General features: G+C 38.2%; 1 protein-coding gene across 5 annotated transcripts in view; it reads right to left on the reverse strand.

Moving 5' to 3' along the window:
• Positions 1–1,408: 1,408 nt before the first annotated feature.
• The window catches only part of LOC132117489 (RNA-binding protein 27-like), a 29,024-nt gene continuing 7,046 nt past the window's right edge, over positions 1,409–23,386 (reverse strand). For 2 of the 5 annotated variants that reach the window (XM_059526810.1, XM_059526808.1), the window contains exons 8-21: positions 22,669–22,845; positions 21,860–22,006; positions 21,633–21,774; positions 21,389–21,542; positions 21,033–21,236; positions 20,708–20,851; positions 18,595–18,720; positions 18,412–18,486; positions 12,723–12,890; positions 12,422–12,526; positions 3,963–4,160; positions 3,782–3,865; positions 3,570–3,680; positions 1,409–3,377 (exon numbers count right to left, since the gene is read on the reverse strand). In XM_059526810.1, the coding sequence (XP_059382793.1) occupies positions 3,288–3,377; positions 3,570–3,680; positions 3,782–3,865; positions 3,963–4,160; positions 12,422–12,526; positions 12,723–12,890; positions 18,412–18,486; positions 18,595–18,720; positions 20,708–20,851; positions 21,033–21,236; positions 21,389–21,542; positions 21,633–21,774; positions 21,860–22,006; positions 22,669–22,845 (1,925 nt within the window). In that variant the 3' untranslated portion in view covers positions 1,409–3,287. Of the gene's footprint in view, positions 3,378–3,539; positions 3,681–3,781; positions 3,866–3,962; positions 4,161–12,421; positions 12,527–12,722; positions 12,891–18,411; positions 18,487–18,594; positions 18,721–20,707; positions 20,852–21,032; positions 21,237–21,388; positions 21,543–21,632; positions 21,775–21,859; positions 22,007–22,668; positions 22,846–23,386 lie in introns of all 5 variants that reach the window. The other 3 variants (XM_059526807.1, XM_059526806.1, XM_059526809.1) reach the window with 2 other exon arrangements.

Raw genomic sequence — 23,386 nt, forward strand, 5'->3', positions numbered from 1 at the left:
AATATGGTTATGTTAGGTTAGAGCCCTAAAACAGAGGGAAGTTTTTTGAATATAATATTGAATATGTAAAATTAAAATAAACATTATATAATTATAACGTGTTATAGTGACCTCAATAAAACAACCAAAACAAATGTGTGTGAAATTTTAATATTTCTTATGTTTTATACTGCTAAGAGCCTGGAAGGAAGACCGATACTACAAAATGTGTACAGGACATTGAAAAAATATCAGCAGGTTAATTGTATTTATGTTTACAGAGTTGTCCCCATTAAATTAGGAAAATGCATTAAATCTGAAGCAAAAAAATAAAATAAAAAATAAAAAAATAATGTCTTTACAGGCGTTAAATATTGAATGGGGTCAAATTGACCCAAAAGTTAACAGGAGGGTTAAGACATCTCTGCTCAGATGGAGCGTCCTCTGCAGCTCAGCCTTGCAAAGTCAGAGCTATTTGTAATCCATGCAAACCCATCAGTTGACCACAACATCATTGTGCAAGTGGGATGTATAACACTTACAACAACCAGGACTGCAACAAACCTAGGAGTAGTGGTTGATGACCAGCTAAGCTTTTTCACCCATAGCTCAACAATGTCTCAGTTGTGCAGGTTAACACTCTTCAACAATAAACCCTTCAAGTCAGAATGTTAAAGTTACAACTACTAACCCCAACCCTATGAGAAGGCTTTCCAACCAACTTGACTAAGCCTTTATAGATTTTTGCCTAGTTGTTAATCAGCCAAACTGTATCCATGTCAAATTTAAAGTTCTGACGCTGGCTTTCAGGAATACCACTGGAACAGCTCTTCCCTACCTCAACTCACTACTACAAATGTATCCCACCAGCTAAGGTCATTGTATAAGTGTCTCAATGAAGTGTATCAAATGTATACAAATGTATCCCACCAGCTAAGGTCATTGTATAAGTGTGTCTATAAGTGTCTCAATCAAGCAAAACGTCACTCTCCATAACTTTCACCCTTCGTTCCTCTCTGGTAGAACTCCACCCTGGTGTGTCTTCAAACTGAAGACACACCTCTAGCTGGATACCTAATCTAGTGGTCTCATAAATCTGACATTGTGTTGGCTTTTTGATGAATTGCTTTGTTCCTCTTTTGTAAGTTGATATGGATAAAAGTGACTGCTAAATGCATAAATGTAATGAAAATATGTGTGCATGCTTTAAGTTATGCATCTACACATTAACTGGCAACTAGCCCTGGTCTCCCCTATTAGCAAATAATTTATTATATTAATAATTACTTAAAAAGATCTAAAATAAATGATTAGAAATCCAACATCTTAAGAAAAAAAAAACTACATATAGCATCCTATAAGGTGATTTTTTTATGTAGCATAATCATTCATTCAGAGCACACAAAATTAAATAAATACATGACAACTGTTTCAGAGGGGAATAATTCTTGGAATGGATCATGGAATTTTTCTTTTTTTTTCTCCGTCTTTCTCTCTTTTAGCTGAGTTTTCTCTGTCTTTTCTTTTTTTGTTCATTGCAAATAGTTTTATTGCAGGCCAATTGGAACTTAATCTTTTTTTTTTCTTTTGCTCACCCCCATTCCAATATCTTTATTGATTAGCAAACATGCAGCTGTTAGAAATCCATTTTACAAACAAAGAACTGAAAAATACATCCATAGATTTTTCAATTTACAAACAGTAATAAAGTCAAAATCTATTTATGCTAAATGACACTGTACTAATGTGGTGTAATAAAACTGTTGTACAAATGAACAAAATCCATTCTTTAAATTCACACATAGTCCCAGAGTCCTCCTATTAGACCTGCCAGACCTTTCTATGAGTTACTGAGAAACTGAAACATTGTGGATATTGAGAACATATTGTATAATCATTCGGAAAGAGTAGGGCAAACAGGTACATCACTGAATGTTTGGATTCAAATGGCATAGTAACGTGCTATTAAATGTCACATCAACAGTATATATAAAGTTTCAAAGTTTTACACTGGTCCTTCTTTAAAAGGAAGTATAAACTTACATCTTAATTGTTTTAGCAAAGTATGTAAATATGATTATTAAAAAAATATATATGCATTCGTACATATATTTTATTTTTTTACCAAATGAGCACACGCATACAGATGCCAGCATGCTATTGGATAATATCTAAGGTTACAGAAATGGTACATTTTATACCCATTTCTGGAGGACCAGGATTTTGAAACAAGCGGAGTGTCAAATATGACGACAAAAAAAAAAATTGCATGATGTTTATAAGTCACACGGTTACTTAAATAAGCCTCGTTCAGTGATTCATTCATTCTAATGGCTAAAATAATGAAGAGAACAGTCATTACTACTGCAAACATTTACAAAATATACACACACACAAAAAAAATACAAATCTCATAAAACGTCAGCTGCACACTGACGATATAAGGCGTAAATGAAGTGTAAATCAATTCGGAATACATTCACAACACCTCTGTTCATATGTTATCTCAATTACCAATAATAATATTCTCTGACCCTCATCCAAAGCTCTTTTTGGTTTTGGAACACCGCATAGATGTAAGAAATAAATATGAACAGTCGGACACATGGACCATAATGAAGTATGCCACATGGATCTTGCCACATATCGAGTCTCTATTTACAGGAAGTGGCACATTAATCTTGGAGGAGGAGGAAAAATAATCCAACTGGGGATATATATATATTTCCTAAAGTTTAAACAAAAGTGTTGTGAAAGGATCTGATATCATTAGGGCATATGGTTTCTTAACAATGGAAAGAGATGCCTTTAATGAGAACGATGCGTGAGTGTGTCCATTGGGAGAATTTCAACCACAGGCCAAGGTGGCACAAAGTGGAGATGAAGTTTCATGTTAAATCTTACATTGAACTGGGAAAATGTGCGAAAATTTAGGCATAAAAAAAAAATTATAACAGTTGTCACAAATGTTGTGAGTTACTGATATCTGGTCATGCACAGTGAAACAAAATGTTTCCTAGTTGAAACATTTTGCATTCACTCTCAGCAAAAGTGAGAGTTTGATATATAATGCAGAAATTTGAGAATGACAGAAACACTGCAAGTCACCACAGACGTCTCCCGTTCTCTTATATTCTCCCGTATGGAGAATGCCATAAGCCGTTTAATTTTTTCCACTTCTCAAAATACTGAAAACAGTCTTTAAAAGACTCTTTGTCTTATTCAATCTAATATACTTAAATTAGAATTCACAAACAGAAACTAAAAATGACAGTTCTTGAACAAAAAGGGGTGCAGTTTCCCCTTCCTCATCGCCTCCATGAGCGGCTTTCATATTCATCATCTTCATCGTCATCTTCTTCCTCTTCCTCTGGAAGCAGAAAGGGGCTGACTGGCTCCTAGAAGAGTGAGTAAAGATATAAACATATTTAAGAAAAAACAAACAAACATGCAGTATAAACATAGTAATAACATATTTTACTTACACATTCAATACATAGCCCTGCTAATTATATATTTAAAATAAAATATCTTTAGGTGTAATCTGGCTGTCCAATTACCGTCATTACATGAATTCCTGTAGCGCTGACCTCTTTCTTTGACTCTTCCTCTTCTGGTTCAGTGGACACAGATGGAGTTTTGGGTCTGTACCATGAGATCTGTAAAATTCGACCTTTGAACTTAGCCCCTTGGTTTGCAGCCTGAAAAAAAAGATGATTTAGTGCTGTTAAATTGAAGTAACATAATACAATACAGTTTAAATTTAAAACTAAAGAAAACAAACATAAAAAAGCCATAGTACGTTTTCTGCTTCACTTCGGGTTTTGAAGGTCATCACGACACTGGTAGCATCATGGTCACGAAGCTCCTCAATCTCGCCAAATTTCTATACAAGTCATTAGAGTTTATCATAAATTTAGTGATATACAAATACAAATATATACAAATCAAGATACAATCCTGCATCTAAACTCAAGTCTTACCATGAAATGTGGCATGAGCTCCTCCTTCTCTTCCTGTTTGAAGCCAATGATTGTGAGGGCTCGAGGCCGGTGGTCTACAACCATGTGATTGCCTCCTCCACGCCCCCTCAGGCTCCGCCCTCGGCCCCTCCCTCGGCCTCGACTTGGTGCTGCTGGTGGCTTGCCACGCCCAGCCGAGATCAATCCCAACCTTGTTGCCTATGTGATTTTAATACAGAGGGTGGACTGTTAACAAAACTTACTATATATATATATATATATATATATATATAGACCAAGAAATGTAATTTTTACTGTACAGTCTCATCAAACAGTCCTTCAGTATATACAGTTTTCCAACGTAAATATCTAAAGATTCAAAAAATCAAGATACATTTACTCAAATCAGTTTTTTTTTTTTGACCAAACAATCAATGTGAAGCAAGTCTGATTACATCCAGAACAAATATCTGCCAATGTATTCAGAAAAATCTACTTCAAATCAAATTCAAAGGATGCGAAATTCAAATTAATTCAAAACAAGTTTTCATGCCCCATTGACAGATAATTCTTGTTTTAAGCCAAAACTCACTTTATTTTATAAAATTTCTTGGGAAGCAAGATTTCGTCCTTTTACATCTCAATTAAATAATTCTTGATTTAGGGGTACTCAGATATTTGTATTGGAAAACAAGACAAATATAGTGAGGACAATATACATTTACTGGCCACTTTATTAGGTACACCTGTTCAATTGCTTGGAAATACAAATTAATATACAGCCAATCACATGGCAACAACTCAATGCATTTAGGCATCTAGATGTGGTTATGACTTGCTGAAGTTCAAACCGAGTATCAGAATGGGGAAGAAAGGGGATTTAAGTGACTTTGAACGCGGAGTGGTTGTTTGTGCCAGACAGGCTGGTCTGAGTATTTCAGAAAAATTTTCACACAAAACCATCTCTAGGGTTTACAAAGAATTGTCCGAAAGAGAGAAAATATCCAGTGTGTGGATTTTGTGTGGACGAAAATGCTTGTTGATGTCAGAGGAGAATGGGCAGACTGGTTAGAGACAACAGAAAGTAGGGCTGCATGATATTGGGAAAAAATTACATTGCGATATTTTATTTTTCTGCGATATATATTGCGATATGAAATCTAATTAATTTTTTCTTACAAACAAAAATGGGGTGAGCACACTTACATTCTCATATTAAATGATTTAAACATCAGAGTATTATTTAAATTAAGTAAATTATTTGTTTGTAACTTTAGGATATGGTTTGAATTGTTAACATATTAACTAACATGAACTTACCCCGAGCAATACTTTTGTTACTATATTTATTAATCCTTGTTTATCTTAGTTTATAAAGACACAGCTGTTCATTGTTTGGTAATGTTACTTCACAGTGCATTAACTATGTTAACAAATAGTGTACAACTTTTGATTTCAATAATGAAGGCTATAGCCTAAATGTTGAAATTAACAATGTTGTAGAAGTGCAGTTTAGTAATAGTAAATGTTAAATAATGTAGTTAAATAGTTTAATAAATAGAACATTATTGTAAAGTGTTACAGATTTTTTTATACACCAATTCAGACGTCTCGTGAGTTCAGTGTTGGACAGGTCAGTTGTTTAAACCATTCATTAAATTGAATCAGTTCAAAGGAATCATTAGTTCGCGAATCAGACGTGTACGGCACACGTTGTGTAATTATCCTAAACTGCAGAGATATCGCACAAGATTTGACAACACCAAAAACATTTCATCACTGGATTTTTTTTTCTTCGACATTATCGTGTCAATTGATTTTGATTAATATGCGCGAGGGAGAAAGAGCAAGACAGCACTCGTGTTGTTTGAAGACGGTGAAGGTGAGCGTGCGGCCGGGGCTCGCTCGCTCTCTCTCTCTCTCTCTCCTCATTATTATATGCGCCCTGTTAAACTGACAGGACTTAAAAACACATGCAAATGATAAACTTTCACTCTATGATGGTTAAGCTGTGCAATTAATCTGCGAATCACATTCGTCAAGGGTCGGGGAGTAGCTGGGCAGTACGGTTAATGAATAACGGATCAACTACGACAGCCTACATCGCACATCCTGCGATGCGACTATCGTAAATTCGTTCATCGCGATATCGATGCTTAAACGACACATCGTGCAGCCCTAATAGAAAGGCAACAATAACTCAAATAACCACTCATTAAAAACAAGGTATACAGAACACCATCTCTGAACGCACAACACGTCAAACCTACAGCAGCAGAAGACCACACCGGGTGCCACTCCTGTCAGCTAAGAACAGGAAATGGAGGCTACAATTCACAAAACAGGGTTGGAAAAACATTGCCTGGTCTGATGAGTCTCGATTTCCGCTGTTTCGTTCAGATTGTAGGATCAGAATTTGCATAATTCCTGCCTTGTCTCAATGGTTCAGGTTGTTGGTGGTGTAATGTACTGGTAGATATTTTATTGGACTTAATACCAACTGAGCATCATTTATATGCTACAGCCTACCTGAGTATTGTTGCAGACCATGTCCATCCGTTTATGTCTACGGTGTACCCATCTTCTGAAGGCTACTTCCAGCAGGAAAATGCACCATGTCACAAAGTTCAAATCATCTTAGACTGGTTTCTTGAACATGACCATGAGTTCACCTTCCTCAAATGGCCTCCACAGTCACTAGATCTCAATCCAATAGAGTAGCTTTGGAATGTGGTGGAACGTGAGATTCGCATCATGGATGTGCAGCCGACAAATCTGCAGCAACTGCGTGATGTTATTATATCAATATGAACCAAAATCTCTGAGGAATGTTTCCAACACCATGTTGAATCCATGTGTAATGAATTTGAACCTTGCTAATCTTCGGGAAGAAGGAGGCGGGAACCGGCGGACAATCAAATAACACTTTAATAATAAAAATAAACACAAAACAGCGCACCAGCCCCTCACGGACGACTGGTGCGCTCAAATAAAAACCAAAACACAACTAAAAGCCCAGGCCTGGTCCTCTCTCCTCCATCACTGTCGTCGCTCCAGTTTTATATCCTTCCATCTCCTCCGTGGGCCTCGAGACCGGCGGGTCGAACAGGTGTAGCTCATCTCCAATCACTCCACCGGCCTCGCTCCCATGTCCCTCGGCCCGCCCCACTCGTCACATACCCCCATCGCCCCTCGCAGGCCGGGGGGTACTCCTGAGACTGCGCTCTACCCCCCCCCCTCCTCCCTCCGGGGGGACCGCTCACGGGGACCTGCGGGAACCTGGGGGTAGGACAGGCGAGGCGAGAGAAAAGGAGATGGAAGGAGGAGCGACAGAGACGAGAGAGGGGAGAGAGGAGAAAAAAAAATAAAAAAATTCCGGTTCCCAGACACACTGCTGCTCGGCCCTCCACCGGCTGGGCGATCTCCTCCGCGGTGCCTGGCGGTGGCACTGGACGGCCCTCGGCGGACGGCACGACACCCCTCCGCCGCCCGGTGGACGGCGACGGCTCCTCCGGTTTTGGGCAGCCGGCAGGAGTCCCCCGTTCCCTGCCCCTCTGGATACCTTCACGGAGGCAGCAGGCTCCGGCCCCCTGGCGAACGGCGCCGACTCCTCCGCTCCCTCACGGACGGCAGCCGTCCCTCCTTATCGTGGGCGGTCGGCAGCGAACTCGCCCGTCCCCGGCAACTCGCTCCAGTCCACCGCCTCGAGCGTCCATGGCGGCATCCTCCTCGCCTGCTCGATGGCACCGTGGATTCACCACAGCGGCGAGGGATCTTCAGCAGCGCATCCCTCCTTCTCCCGGGCTTCGGCACCACTGTAATGAATTAAACCTTAATATTCATCCGGAAGAAGGCGGCGGGAACCGGCAGACAATCAAATGAAACTTTAATAATCACAAAATAAACAAAACAGCGCACCAGCCCCTCACGGACGACTGATGCGCACAAAATAAAAACAAAACACAACTAAAAGCCCAGGCCTGGTCCTCTCACGTCCTTCACTGTCGTCGCTCCAGTTTTATATCCTTCCATCTCCTCTGTGGGACTCAAGATCGGTGGTGGGTCGCAGGTGTAGCGGATTTCCCAATCACTCCACCGGCCTCACTCGTGTTCCCACATCCCTCAGCCCCGCCCCACTCGTCACACTATGCCACAAAGAATTAACGCAGTTCAGAAGGCAAAAGGGGGGTCCAACCCGATACTAGGAAGGTGTACATAATAAAGTGGCCAGTGAGTGTACATTTTTTCAGTGAATGCAATATTTAATGCCATGACTTCGTGACTTTAAGAACTTCTGCTCCATCTTTTTGTAAAAGGGTGAACTGAGACTAAGTTCATACCTTCTTTTATATTATTTCTATTGTTCACATTTTTAAAGTACAAGGTAAACAAAGCTATGGAAGTATGGGAATGGTGTAGTGAGAGCTTCTATACTTCCAAAAAGTACTAGACTTTGAAACTTGCCTAGCCTTTACCCTGACTGCAAATAAAAAAATTATAAGCCACAGAGTGATAAAAGCCACACCAAATGCTGGTAATTTCTCTTTCATGCCCTGACTGAACGGTTACTCAGCTAGTGCAGTTTCTTCCATTCGCTCTCTTCCATTAATTGTCTTCCCTAGATCTTTGGCTCATTTCTTACATGGAAGCCGATCAAACTTTAATGGAATGAGAAGCATCAGTGTGTGGAGAGGGATGTGTGTTGTTTAGGGATGGGTCCTTGGGGTTTGGGAAGTGCTCAGAGTTAAATGTGCAGGAGATGAAGTGTAATGACATGCATATTTCACACCTGCTAATTTAAGCCCAGTGCCAGCAGTGCTGTTTATGTTGTTGCTCTTGTTTTAGGAATGCTTATGTTAGGACTGAGAGTGAGACTGTGTTTGAGTGAAATGGATTATGCTGGCTCTGGGTGTGCTCATCTGTCTCTTTTGTTTAGTGGGGGTAAAAAAGCTAAAAAAAAAAATAAAAAAAGTATGGCAAAGTATGGTATAGCAAATACTGGGCTCTCATTTGAGAGGCAAGCTCTTCAGCACCAAAAAATAAATAATAATTGTTCCATTCCAGCTTCTGTGGCTATTTTCATGGTGAGAAATATGTCTAAATGATATGTTTTTATAATTTATGTTTTCTAAAAACTACAAAAAAGTATGTGGCATAAAACCTTTTTTTTTTTTTTTAGGTTTCTCAAGTTAAAACCAGCTCAATCTAATAAAAAAAAGCTTAATGGATGAAGGGATTCAGAAGAGAGAACACGGAGAATCAATAATTAATAGGGCTGTCAGTTGATAACAATTTTTAATTAATTACATGACGTTTCAATTAATCACTCAAATTAATAGCAAATTACATTTTATTTATTTTTTTAAAAACTATATTTGTGTTAAACTAGAAAGAATTAAGTAGACTAGTGTTCAGTGATATGGTCATTTTTCAAATCGTCATATCGTCATTCGTTCTGCTCTAATTATTCGATAAATAAAAATTATATTCGAATTTTGCAAAAAAATAAATAAATAAATAAAACCTAATTTGGTCACTTTCTGTGATTCTCCACGGCATATTTGAAGATGTATGCAAGCAAAAAATAATTAATGAATGAATAAGGGGCCGTTCACATATTCTTCTCCAAAGCGCTCGGGCAGAAGCACTCCTGAGGCGTCTGCCGTTGCTAAGCAACAGTGACGGGCTCTCTCCATGATGATGCGGAAATTTCAGCAAAGGATAAATGGAATTGCAGCACAAAAAAAATCGCTTGCAGTAGCTCTGCTACTAAATTTATGATCAGCTGTTGTTTCATCTTGGCTTAGCTTTCAACGTTGTTACGGGAAAGAATGAAGCTGAATGTTTAGTTCTTGTCACATGACCTGCGGTGCGCTTGCGGCATTCTGAAAAGTTGAGATGTTTTTAACTCAATGCTTTGCGGACGCGCCTGGAAAAACGGGCGCGTCACGCACGCGTCGCTTCCATTATGAGCACGCATACCTCCCGCCTACATTGGAAATAACGAACTTGAGCGCACAAAATACACGATATGCGAACGGCCCCTAAGAACTGCGGTCTTCTACAGTATTTCAAATATGCCGTGGAGAATCACAAAAAGTGACCGAATTCAAGAACATTGTTGAGGCATCTCTCAAGCAACGAATAAACACTGCTAACTTGGAGAATGCAGTGAAAACTCCTCTTCTCGCGTCTGCCCTAGACCCTCGGCACAAACATCTCAGGTTTTCTCAATGAAAACATGAGAGAAGTAAGAAAAAAAAAAACTTTTTTGAACATTATCAGATCATTTCCCTTGATGTGAGTGGTGCGGATGCAGCCGCCGCCACCAACGATGAAGAGGATGCAATGCCCACTCGTCGGAGAAGGCTGAAACAGTTCTTCAGCGATGATTACAGAGAGTCCAGGCGAGACGAGTGGGAACAGTTCTTGCTGGAGCCATGTATTCCACCAGATGAGGATCCCATTCAGTGGTGAAACGAAAACACGAAGCGCTTCACAAAACGTATTCGCTTAGCACACCGATATTTCTGTGTCCCGGCAACGTCTGTGCCGTCAGAGCGCGTTTTCTCCACGGCCGGCCTTATTGTTAACCGACTAAGAAGCCGACTTTCCCCCGATCATGTTTACATGCCCGTATTTATACTTAACAAGAACATGTAAAACAATAGAAAAAAAAGCAAAAAAGATTTGCTGACAGTTTAAAAGTTTCAAAGTTAAGTGTATAGGCTACGTTCTACAATAGCCTAATCGCTGCAGGCTGCTTTACGTTTTTTCTTTGTTCACTTTTTTTTTACTTTTTATTTTGCTTTTAATCTGTACATTTTTTTGTTTGCACGCATTGTTAAAGGTTTTCAGCTACAAAACACGATGTGTAATGTTCAAGCTTATTGTGTGTAAGCTTGTTCAAAATGACGGAAACAATAAATGTTGCTGAAAAATAACGGCTGTCTCATTAAACTTAATCTAAATAAACGAATATTCAAATATTCGTTTTTTGTGAGCTCAAATATTCGAATGTGATATTAGCGGAAAACGCCCATCCCTAACATAAATTAACACGTTAAATATAAAGTATTCAAAACAGGTAAGTTCATATATTATGAGTAAAGCTGAATTGAACTGATGCATCAGTCATACAGCGCTCCTGACCGCGCACCTCATGACGAGTCTGACGCACTGCCACAGAAACAAGAATGAGATGCATCCTAACATAACTGTGGCACTAAACTCATTGAGGACTAGTTTAAAATAGTGCACATATACAGGTCGTTCAGATTACTTATTAAAGTGCAATGAAATTCCTTATATCTGCAGACGATGTATGTCTATTTGAGAATGGAGACTTTGTAACAGCCAAAACTGTGCTGTTAGGAGATGCACAACAACTCTGCTATGGCTTTAAAAGATAAATATGTTCTTTACAAATCTGAGCAAAACATAATATTGTGTTTAAAATATACCACAATATCAACTTATTATTTACTGAACCAAAACAGCTCTGTTACCAACAGAGTTCAAAATACTTTTTTATGTTCCACAAAAGAAAAGTTTGAAATGGGGTGATGTTGGCACAGTGGATAAGACACATGCCTTTGGTGTGAGAGACCCGGGTTCGAATCCACTGTGAGACACCAATGTGTCCCCGAACAAGACACTGCTCCAGAAATGTGCGACCTCTGACATATATAGAAATTGTAAGTTGCTTTGGATAAAAGTGTCAGCTAAATGAATAAATGTAAATGAACTGCTGCATAAAATCACAATTAAACTCCTGATATTCCGGACAAACAGCACTCGTGTGATATTGCTTTCACTGCTCCTGTGATATGGTTTATTGTATGTTATAAATATGAGACAAAAACACATACAGGGGCATTTCTGCACCAATATCTTGAATTTTAGGGCATAAATGCAGTTATGGAGTTGTTGCCCTGCAACATATTTCCCAAAAGTCAACTGTATGAAATGTAAGATGATTTACAGTTTTGGGGGCGAGGGCGGTACGTAAACTGTGTTAAAACATTTTAATCACTTTTGAAAAAATTAATAATTAATAAGTATTAATAATCTTATTTATTAATAATACATGTTTTCTTATGGTATTGCACATTTGAAAGTGGCTTGAGTTGACCGTAACAGCATTGTAACTATAAGCTAAAATGTAAATATTCTTACTGACAGAGTTAAGACTTTAATCTTATTAAAATTATCCACCGCTAGCATCACACATTTGTAGATCATGATAACCACAGGTAAAACCACGTATCACTTACACAGTAAAAATTGATTTCTATTGTTCTATAAAAAATGTATAAAATGTACAACACCTTCTAATAGCAGTTTTTTTAAATGGTGCTAAAACAGACTTATTTTTCTTCCCAAAAATTATAATTTATTTTTCTTTTCTCACTGTATATCAGCATTGACCACTGAAAACCACCCTTTTTCAGATATCACAGATCACAGTGGCCACTTACCTCCACCTGCAACTGACCCAACCTCCTCTTCAGATCTGTGGTGTCTTCTCCTGATGTCAGCTTCTTATGGAAGTCCAACTCTGCGTCAAGCAACTCTTTCTGTGCCTACAGATGAAATAATATTGCAGATGAAATGATGGTTAGACTTAAATTCAGTAAGATCTTCTAAAACAAAGGTGGCAATCTATGTAACTACAGATTCTAAGTTTTGCCTATAATCAGATATCAGACACTATGATCTGTGCTAAGCCATCAGAAGTTTCTTTCAGCAGTAACACCAGTTCTATTAGAGCTGTCTTACATCTGTTTTTGACTTTGTTTGTGTGGTGTTGGCAGTAGCTTGTGAGGTGGGGCTGATCTCATTCTTCAGCTGAGAGATCTTCTCTGTCAGTTCTTTGAGTGTCTTCATGATGTTGGCTCTCTCCTCTGGCTTCATCCCTCTGTTCTTTTCCAGGCGGTTTATCAGCACCTGCAGAAGACGTTTCAGGTTTAGTGTCATCAAACAGGATGTACAAAACCTCAAGTGAAGTTATTGTGTATTATATTCATTTAACTAAAACTGCATAAGGACAACACATTTATTGCGGGGTCCCCAGTTTTGATTCACCTATTAAATCGATCATCTTAGGCCTAGTCCACACGGACACGGGTATTTTTATAACCAGAATTTTTCCTCCTGCGTTTAAAAAAAAAATCCCATCCACATGAAAACGCAAAAACATGCTATCAAGCGCTGTCAAGAGCATGCCACACCAGCAGGCAGTGATATAACCCAAATTGTAAAGTCACCTTGGCCAATCAGAAGCAGTCAGCAGCGCACAATCCGACGTCAAACACAGCGGATAACGGCGCACACTCTGACGTCGCAAGGCAAAAACCCCGGTTATACTGTCCACACGACAACACTGCAACCGGCGTTTCTGAAAATGCTCACCCTGGCCGTAGTTTTCAAAAATGTTCGGTTTCGGTGCCCTGAAACTGCATTTTCGTGTGGACGAAAGGCCGAACCGCGTAAAAAAAGTCACGGTTAAAAAAATACCCGTGTCCGTGTGGACAGGGACTTAGAGCGCTGGGTGCCTAATAGGGCTGTAGCTATCGAATGTTTTAGTAATCGAGTATTCTACCAAAAATTCCATCGATTAATTGAGTAATCTGATCATTTAAGCTTAATTAATTCAATAGCTATCAAATATTTTAGTAATCAAGTATTCTACCAAAAATTCCATCGATTAATCGATTAATCGAGTAATCGGATAATTTAAGCTTAAATAATTTAATAGCTATCGAATATTTTAGTAATCGAGTATTCTACCAAAAATTCCATCGATTAATCGAGTAATCTGATAATTTAAGCTTAATTAATTTAATAGCTTAAAGTGCAATATTAATTATGCAAGAGAAAATAAGACTCCTGAAACTAAGTTTCCTTTTTTAGAAAAAAAAAATATATATTTACTTTTTAAATGCATAGAATGCAATGCATACATCAAAAAATAAACATTTAATTATTACCCATTATTTCTCTGTCTGTACTTGTACTGTGAATAATGACAATAAAGTTGACAGATGAATTAAGTGCATTTAAGTGCCATTCAGTTGGGGTTTTAAATAAAGCATTTTCTGAGATGAACATTAAACATTAAAAACATAAAACATTAATTTAATTTATCTTTTAATTATTGAAAATTAAGCGTCACGCGCGTTTCAGTGTGTGTTAATAAAGACGCGCTTCTGCTCCATTCATTAACAGAGACACGCAGAACATGCAGGATTCATATTTAAACAGACTTTTCCGGCTTAATATTTACAGATATAAGTCCATATCATGATTTGATGTAAGTGCAATGACCTATTTTTGATTAATTCATTCAATATTTGGCAAATTTCCATGCCATTCCGCGTTAAACTGTAAATTCCGTTTTTATGACTGGATTCCGCGATTCCCTCCGCGTTTTCTGCATCGCGGAAATCATAGGGCCTTAGTTGTGGTATGGCAGCTCTATCTTGCAATGGACACACGCCACGATGTTCTCTTTACGTTTGCCCGCGCCCTCAAATCAAAACACTGCTGACTCCTTGCAGTATGCGATTTCGGATGCAGCGCTTGTGTCTAGGGGTGTGACGGTTAGTATATAACCGTGAGACCGGCGGCTATAGTTTAACACCGTCATTAGAACTCTATAACCGCCAAAACCGTGTCATTAAAATATTTTTTACAACATTTTTTAGATAGGATCATAAGATGCGCAATATATCGGGAGACATGGTTTTTACCACTTAATGAAGTTTTGTAAATCGTCAGACATGATATTTACCACTTCATTAAATTTTGCTTTGTAGAAAACCTTTCTTAAAAACGAATTTCGTTTGTACAAATTTTATCTTAATTTTAATAAATGTTTCATCAACCAATTGCATGTATTTTAATAAATAAAAAGCAAATATAGCAGACAATGATAACCGTGACATGGAAGCGCCAGCGCGCCGCGTTCACTTGCACTTCACTGTGAACTAGAGCGCATCTCATCGTAAATGAAACTCAGCGTAGGCCTATGCCTCATACATTAGCATTAAATATCTTTGCTGCATCCTTTCTAGAACAGACAAGGGCTTTTTTTTGCGGCTTGGATCAGCAAAGCATTGCATCGTCCATAGACCGCAAAACAATCAGCGGATGGCGGGTGGGTGCGGCTTTGAAATTTGCTCAAAAAACGTTGGCGCGGATGATGAGTTTTGTGATGTGGTTGCGGATGAAATAATACCCCATCTGCGTATCTCTATCGATAACAACATTTAACACTACACAAATATTAATAAATTTTTTTTAATTTAGGCGATTCATTTCCCATAGTGACATAGGACTGAGGTGCCGGATCCAATAATAAAATGTTCCGGATCCAACGTCGGAGGTGACGGAACATGTTCCGGCTCAAATTAAAACTTCGTGAAGAAAGGTAAAACCGATGGATCTCGTTGCGAAAAAAATGTTACATCACCTATATGGGCACATTTCGGGTTTAAACCAGATGGCAACGGAAAACCAGAAAATCTTGATGAGCCTGTGTGCAGAATATGTGGAAAAACGGTATTTGTTACAAATGCCAACACCACTAATCTCCGTAACCATCTGAAGATAAACCACCCTGCGGCCTATGCAGCCCTTGGATTAAGCACTGTTTCTGCTGCCGCTCAACCATGCACATCTGGCCAGAGGCAGTTGAATATGGCCGAGGCATTTTCCAAGGCGACGAAATATAAAAAAGACAGCGACAAATAGAGAGTACTAACAGATAGTGTGACTCGATATTTGGTAGTAGGAATGGTACCCTTGCGGACAGTGGAAAAACGTTCATTTAAAGAAATGTTGAATACTTTCGACAAACAGTACGAGTTGCCTGGGAGAAAGTACTTCTCACAAACAGCTGTTCCGGCCTTGTATAGTAAGGTAAAGGATAACGTGCAAAGAGAACTCCAGGAAATCAGTAATTTTGCACTGACAACAGATATGTGGTCAAGCGTGAATATGACCCCATATATGAGCCTGACCGTTCACTACCTAGCAAAAGACTGGTCACTGAAATCCAAGTGTTTGGAAACAAGCTACACGTCTGAAAGCCACACAGCGGAACACTTGTCCGAATGCCTGCAGTTAGGATTGCACGACTGGGGTCTGGATGAAAAGAAGCTGTCGTGTATCACTACCGATAATGGAGCGAACATTGTTGCTGCAGTAAGCCAATTAGGATGGCCGTGGCTAAATTGTTTCGGACATAATTTGCATCTGGCTGTTACCAACGGTGTAAACAGTGAAGCTGCCCGAACCGGCTATGTCGGTCCCTAGTGAGCGTTTTTTTCTCAGAGCTGGAAGAAAAAGAAAGAGCTGATAAAGGCACAAACAGAACTTCAACTCCCACAGCACAGCCTTATTCTGGTAAGAATTGTTTTAGCCAATAGTTAACTCTATATTATACTGTTCTATTAATATGCATGCTAAATAAACAGTAATTTTAAGCAATGCTGATATGGGTCTTGCAGATAAGGTTATAATACTAATATAGAGTAGTCTTACTCATTAGATTTTCATTATGATATTCTATTAGTTTTTGCCAGAATTGGTTTTAGATGATTTTTTCATCTGAATATAAATCATAAAGGCAGCAATATGCTATAGCATGGTACTCGTTTTATTTTTTTCTATTACTGTACGTCCTCTTCCAATAATCATATATTTTATTATTTCACAGGATTGTCCTAAACGGTTGGGAACAAAACAAAAAATGATAGAGAGAATTTTGGAACAAGAGCAAGCGATCGCACGTGTCCTGGTCTCAGATAGAAAGCACCAGCATCTGATTCTTAAATGGCAAGATAAAGAAGTTTTAACATCGCTTCAAGAATCTCTAAAACCTGTGACTTCACCGACATTTTCTCTGGGGAACGTTATGTAACAGTTTCTTCAGTAAAGCCTGTCCTGCAACTGTTGACATGCGATCTTTTAAAACCAAACCCCAATGAAACAGATCTGACAAAATATAAAACGCAAAATGTCCAGCGTACTGGAGGACAAATACAGTGCCCCAGCCACTCAGGAGCTTTTGGCAAAGTCACCTTTCCTTGACCCACGATACAGAGGCAATGGGGGGGATGGATTGGAGGAGACAAAAGATGCACTTCGGGGGGAAATTGTATCAGCTGACGAGGGAAACGGAGGCGGAGTTAGTGGTGCTTCGGAGGCTGCTGCTGCTGGAGATGATTCGGGAGAAGTCTGTGCACCACCCCCTCCCAAGAAGAGAAATCTTGGAGATCTCCTTAATAAACGGAGGTCTGAAATCTCTGCCCCTTTACCGATCAGAGCGTGCGCTGACATGGAGTTAACCCGCTATCTCCAAGAACAACCAATTGACTCTACGGCAGATCCACTAGCATGGTGGGGAGACAATGAAACACGCTATCCACTCTTAGCAAAATTGGCACGTAAATACATGTGTATTTGTGCTACAAGCACAGCATCAGAGCGAGTTTTTAGCACTGCGGGGAACATAGCTACCCCTGTCAGATCGTCACTAAAACCGAGTAAAGTGAACATGTTGGTGTTCCTGTCACGGAACTTGGAAGTCGAAAAAGATTAGGAAATTAAAATGTCATTGCACTTTTTTTTGTTTCCTTTATTTAGTTAGTATAATTAAGGTATTATTACAACAGTCATTGTTCGACTTTTTTTCTTTGATAAAGGTATGTAGATTTTATCATTAGTAATTTAGGCCTAGGCTACTCATTCATTTTAGAATGAATGAGTAGAATCTTATAGAATTTAAGTAGCCTACTTTTTTTAAAAGGTTTTGTTTACTGTGTGTGATTTATTTAAAACAAAGCACGTTCATTGCAAAGTTGTTGTTTTTTTTGTAAAGGATTTGTTCATTGTGTGTGATTCATTTAATGGAAAGCACATTCACTGCTAGTTGTCTTGCTGTTAATTTTAAATAAATGTAGAGCAAGTAGCTAATCAGTGTCTGCTCGTTTATTCAAACTAACACCCCCCCCCCCCCCCCCCCCCCATAAAGTCGCTGTAATGCATTTAAAGATAATAAATATGCATAATGATTGCTGCAATAAACTATACATATTTAATATATTATTTACTTAAATTATTAGAAATAAATCATTTGACAATGAATACATTTTGGGGAAAATTAGAAAAAAAACTTCTTGAATCAGTTTTTTTTTAAGAAACAAATAATAAGTAATTAACATTGTTAATTTTACACGAAGTACACAGCAAATATGACATGAATATCACATTCTATGCACTGTCAATAAAAATGTCTTTGACACTGGCAAGAAGGAACAACTGACAACTTTCAGCCGTATGACATTCAACAGTACTCTGAAATGTGGAATTAAAGTAATAAAAAAAAAATACATTAATGTGTAGGTTAATACAAGATTTCAGCTTTTTGTATATCAACAAATGTTTTGTTATATCTTCCTACCTTCTGACATTCGATCTGTTTTTCAAGCATTTCTTGTTTCTTCTTCCTCATGTCTTGCTGCAGTTTCAGCGCCTCCTGAAGACCAAAAGGTCAGAGGTCACATTAGCTCACTCATAAGTACAATCCAGGCTATCACCACTGCTATCGGTTTACAGAGGGGAGAAGGAGAAAGGAAATACTCACCTGCTTCTTTTTCAAAACCTCCTGAGCTTCCAGTACTTTGGCCGTTTTTCCCAATGATTTTGATGCGGTTTTCAACACAGTGCGTGAGAACGGACCCTTCGCTAAGCTTGAAGGTGGTGTCAAACCCTTGTTTAGCAGAGAAATTACAGTAAGTGTTGACCGATTATGAACACATTATTTGTATTAAAAAAAAAACTATTTTTATATATATATGTACACACACAGGGGTTAAAATAAAACAACAACAAAACAAAATTCATTTGAAAGGATACTATGGCAAAGTTATTGCTATTATTTTCATGAATTGACCTGAAGAATGGAAGCTGTGTCATACACTTGGAAAATTATGAGCTATATCACCTCTTATCAACACTAGAGGTGTGACAATACACTTTGCTCATGAGATAAGACAAAATACAGATTCTTGGTTCACTAGAACGAGAATATTTTAGTACCATTTAAAAAAAAAAGACAAAATATTTCTCTTTTAATAGCAAAAAGTAAAACAATTCAGTTGTATTAAGAAATATTTTAATCTAGGGCTGCAACTACCGGTAATGATTATTTAACGATGAGGCAATAATATTTGGTTCAAATGAAATATCAAAACCAAGAAATTACATGACTGAATTGAACAACAATGTTAAAATACATAATGTAATATGCATATGCATAATGAACATAACCAACTTAAGTACATTATGTATTAAAACAAATACCTGCAAAGGGCACCAACACATTTGGCCACATGCAGAAACTTTTATTTTGAAATTGCTAGTATATACAGTAAATGGCATATTTAGAAACAGTCTGATGTCTTCTCCTGTGTTGGCAAAGGATTATAAATGATTTACATTACAAACCTAGTGAGATAATGCACAGATTTCCCAGATCAACGTTAATTCAAATTGTAAACAGAGGAAGAGTTTAGCCCCTTTCACACGTACAGTACTGGTAAATTACCTCTAAGTTACCATTAATAGAAATCCCGGTAAATTTTTCTTGGCAATAATATATTTCTTATGGAAATGACATGATTACTCTGAGAGGTTTACAAAGCTCTGCTGCTTTTTAATCAGCTTTTCTATCGAAATATGCATAAAAAATACATCTTTGACTATCGGCCTCACAGCTTTTTGTTCGGGCTTCTATATAAATAAAATGTTAATATGAGTGTTTTTAAAGATGTCTCTTACACTCTTTGTTTTTTAATATAAATAAAAAAATAATTTCTGCAATGGATTTTCAGCTTCATTACTCCTGTCTTAAATGTCACATGACCCTTCAGAAATCATGCTGATTTGCTGCTCGAGAAACAAAAAAGGTTTTTAATGCTTAAACTTTTGTGAACCCATTTAAAAAATGTATTTAAAAATAATAATTATAATAGTTTGATTCAAAAAGGCCACAACAGTTTGATTATAAGATTTAGAATGTTACAAAAGATTTATATTTCATATGAAATAGAAATAATATTTCTTGAAATCTTATATATTCTTTTGTACATTCTAATCAAATAATCCTAAAAAAAAGTTTATGGTTTCTACAAAATTACTAAATCGCAGAAACTAAGTTCAACACTGATAAATAAAAGGGTTCCTCATTAATAACTGTGCATTACCAGTAATAATTACTAATACTTGAGCAGCAAATCAGCATCTTAGAATGATTTCTAAAGGATCATATGACATGAAAGACTGGAGTAATAATATTGAAAATTTTATTTTAGTATCACAGGAATAAATAACGTTTTAAATTAGTCAAATAGAAAACATTTTTTTATTATAAATTTGTTTTAAATGGTAATAAAATAAAATCACAATATTACTTTTTTTCTGTATTTTTGATCAAATAAATGTGGCCTTGTGAGTAAAAGAGACTTCTGCCAAAAATATATATAAAAAAAAGCTTCAATTACACCATGCTTTTGGTAGTGTAAACACATAAAACTAAGTAGACCCTCGGGAAAAAATTAAAATGCTCTTTATGATAAAAACTTGAGAATGTCTGGGGTCATTTGTAAGTTGCTTTGGATAAAAGCGTCTGCTAAATGACTAAATGTAAATGTGTTCTCTCAGTCAGATGTGTGCAAACATTCATGTGCTTTCTTTACCACTGAAGGTTCCTGGCTGGGGCTGGTAGGTTCAGTGCCGCCCGTGACGCCCGTTGTGCCCCCGGATCCTGGGGCCGTCTGCTGTTTAGGGAAGGTTTTATTGTTCAGCACGTACGATCCTGCTGGGTGCTGCTTATTAATGACCTGTGAACAAAATTTATTTCAGTCAAGGAATGTAGACAACTGGCAAACAAGCTCCCATCTGTGAAACTTAATCGTTAACACAAATGTTCCAATGAGGGTTGGCCAGTAAAGAGTCCATTTCCCAAATATTAGAACCCAATGAAATGTAAGAATAGCCTTTACTCAGACACTTCTGCCAGACCTTGTGTGTTGTGGGATGTTGTTGTCCAGGGTTTGTGCTCTGACTGGGTCCCTGTTCCTGTGTGTTCGATGTGGTCTCTCGATGCCAGTACACTCTGATGAAGCGGTTATTCAGAACGGCTTCGGTGCTGGAGATGGCCCTCCGAGCCTCATCATTAGCTGTATACTGGATCAATGCCGCCTCAGGGTCGCCCCCAAACACCACCTGTAGAAATCACAGGACAGGACGCAGTTTTACTTCAGAACAAAGTGTACCAAAAGCATTAGATGACCACGATGACATACATCAAACTAAAAAGGAATCTTTTTGAGAAAGCATGCAGTTGATATCCAAGTGAATCTATTTAGAATGCGTACCTGGATGTTGACTATCGTTCCAAACTTGCTGAAGTGCTCATTGAGTTTGGTGATGTTGTTGAGCTCCCGGGGGATTTTGCGAACCTCTAGTTTGGTGTTTACATAATGGTTCTTTTTTGGGAAGGTGGGTTTATGCTGGTTATTGAAATTTTGTCTGTAAAACAGAAAAGACCCCGTTACACCACATGAGTGTACATCAGAATCTGTGTCTGAGGATAAAGATCTCAGCTCACTCATCACTCACTTTTCCATCCAGGGTTTTTTGGCCTGTGGTCCGTCTGTAGATGGTAGGCATCTCTTCCTGTTCTCCTGCTCAGAGCTGTACCTCACATCGCCACACGACACACTTGTGATGGCTGGCTCTGTCTGGATTACTATGTTAGCCGCTAAAACATGAATAAACCAAAGTTTAGTTACATGTTACCAAAACGAACGAGTTTAAAACTTTAATGAAATACACACATCTGATACCTCGGGAGTTTTGCCCGTCACCAGCGGTGAGGCCGATGAGATTGGGTCTCTGCGTCTGGATGCGTGGGATGAAATGGCGGTATTGAGCTCTGCCTGGCCCGGTCAGTCCCGGAGACTCTGGGTTATAGGCCTCAGGGTCATAGTTGTCTGTATGAGACAAGATGTGCATGTTAAAACATATGCACTGCATGCAGGGGAAAAATATATAATAATAGACACTGCTAACAAAAGATGTAGCTTATTTCCCTTTATTCAATCATGTATTTGTAAGCACGGTCTCAATTTTAATTATTTAAAATTGTTTTTCAATTTTAAAGGGACAGTTCACCTTCAGTTGCTGTTCCCTACTGACCTGATAGTATGAAGAAAAAAAAAAAACACTATGTAAGTCAATGGAGACCAGCAACTGAAGGTGAACTATCCCTTTAAATAACAGAGAAAAAAAGCTCAAAAAGATGCAAGAAGTAAAATGCAACAACAGCACAACTACAGGGTCAGAATCTGTTACTGCAGCATTCAAGAAAAAATATAAGACCAGGACCACCACAGACAGAAAGATGCTTCATTTTCTTTAAAGGGGTCATACTTCCTTCTGTGAAGTCCACTTAAAATGTCAGAGATGCTGATAATTAAAAACAAATTATAATTCAGATGGATGGGAAAAAACGGAGTAACTGGAGTTTCTGTCCAGTGCATCAAAACCAGACATTTTCTTCCAAAATGAGATGACCCCTTTAAAACACACTTCTAACAGTAAGCTCTAGAAGACCCACTGCTCAAGCTGAGAACAGAGAAGCGCAGTGGCTTACATTCAGAGAGAGTGTACTGAGGGTGGAGAGAGGCAGAAGAGGAGGAAGAAGAGGAAGGAGGAGGTGGTGGTGGAGGAGGAGGGGGTCCCACTCCAGGCAGGGCCAAAGGGGAAGAGGTTCTGCTGGTTCTGGAGTGGGGTGGAGTATCTATCCCAGGAGCTGGGATTAGAGGAGGCCCTAAAACAAGACAAGAGCAAACTGAACTACACCTTAGGACGTGCCGTTAATATAAAGTCACACTCGAGATTTAGAGTCCAAAATTGTGATACATTTTAACAATTAACAAATGCATTTACTTTATTAGCATTCAATTTTTTTAATAATCTGAAACATGTTGCAGCTTAAATTCCAGAGCGCCTTGTATAATGCAATTAATGTCAAAAATGCAAAACAAGTGCATTTCCCACATGCAGGTAGCATAATTTCCACTTTAAATACATTTGTTTAGGCTTAGGGTTTATGATACATGTTGCATATAATGAAAGCCACTCTAATTTGTGTTTGTTTTACAGTTTACACTTATTTTTCATTCCTCTTTTGTTTGGAATACTGTTAAATTCAAAAGATTTGTTGTAGAATGAGGGAGACTAAAATATGGGTTTTATAGTGTTTTTAATGTTTGTTTGTTTTTATTCACGGTTGTACATTATTCTTATTAAAAGAATAAATTTGACTTATGCACTGATGCCACTTATCTGTGTGACCTTTTGCCAATTTG

This window comes from Carassius carassius, chromosome 36 (assembly GCF_963082965.1).
Source record: "Carassius carassius chromosome 36, fCarCar2.1, whole genome shotgun sequence".
NCBI classification, from domain to species: domain Eukaryota; kingdom Metazoa; phylum Chordata; class Actinopteri; order Cypriniformes; family Cyprinidae; genus Carassius; species Carassius carassius.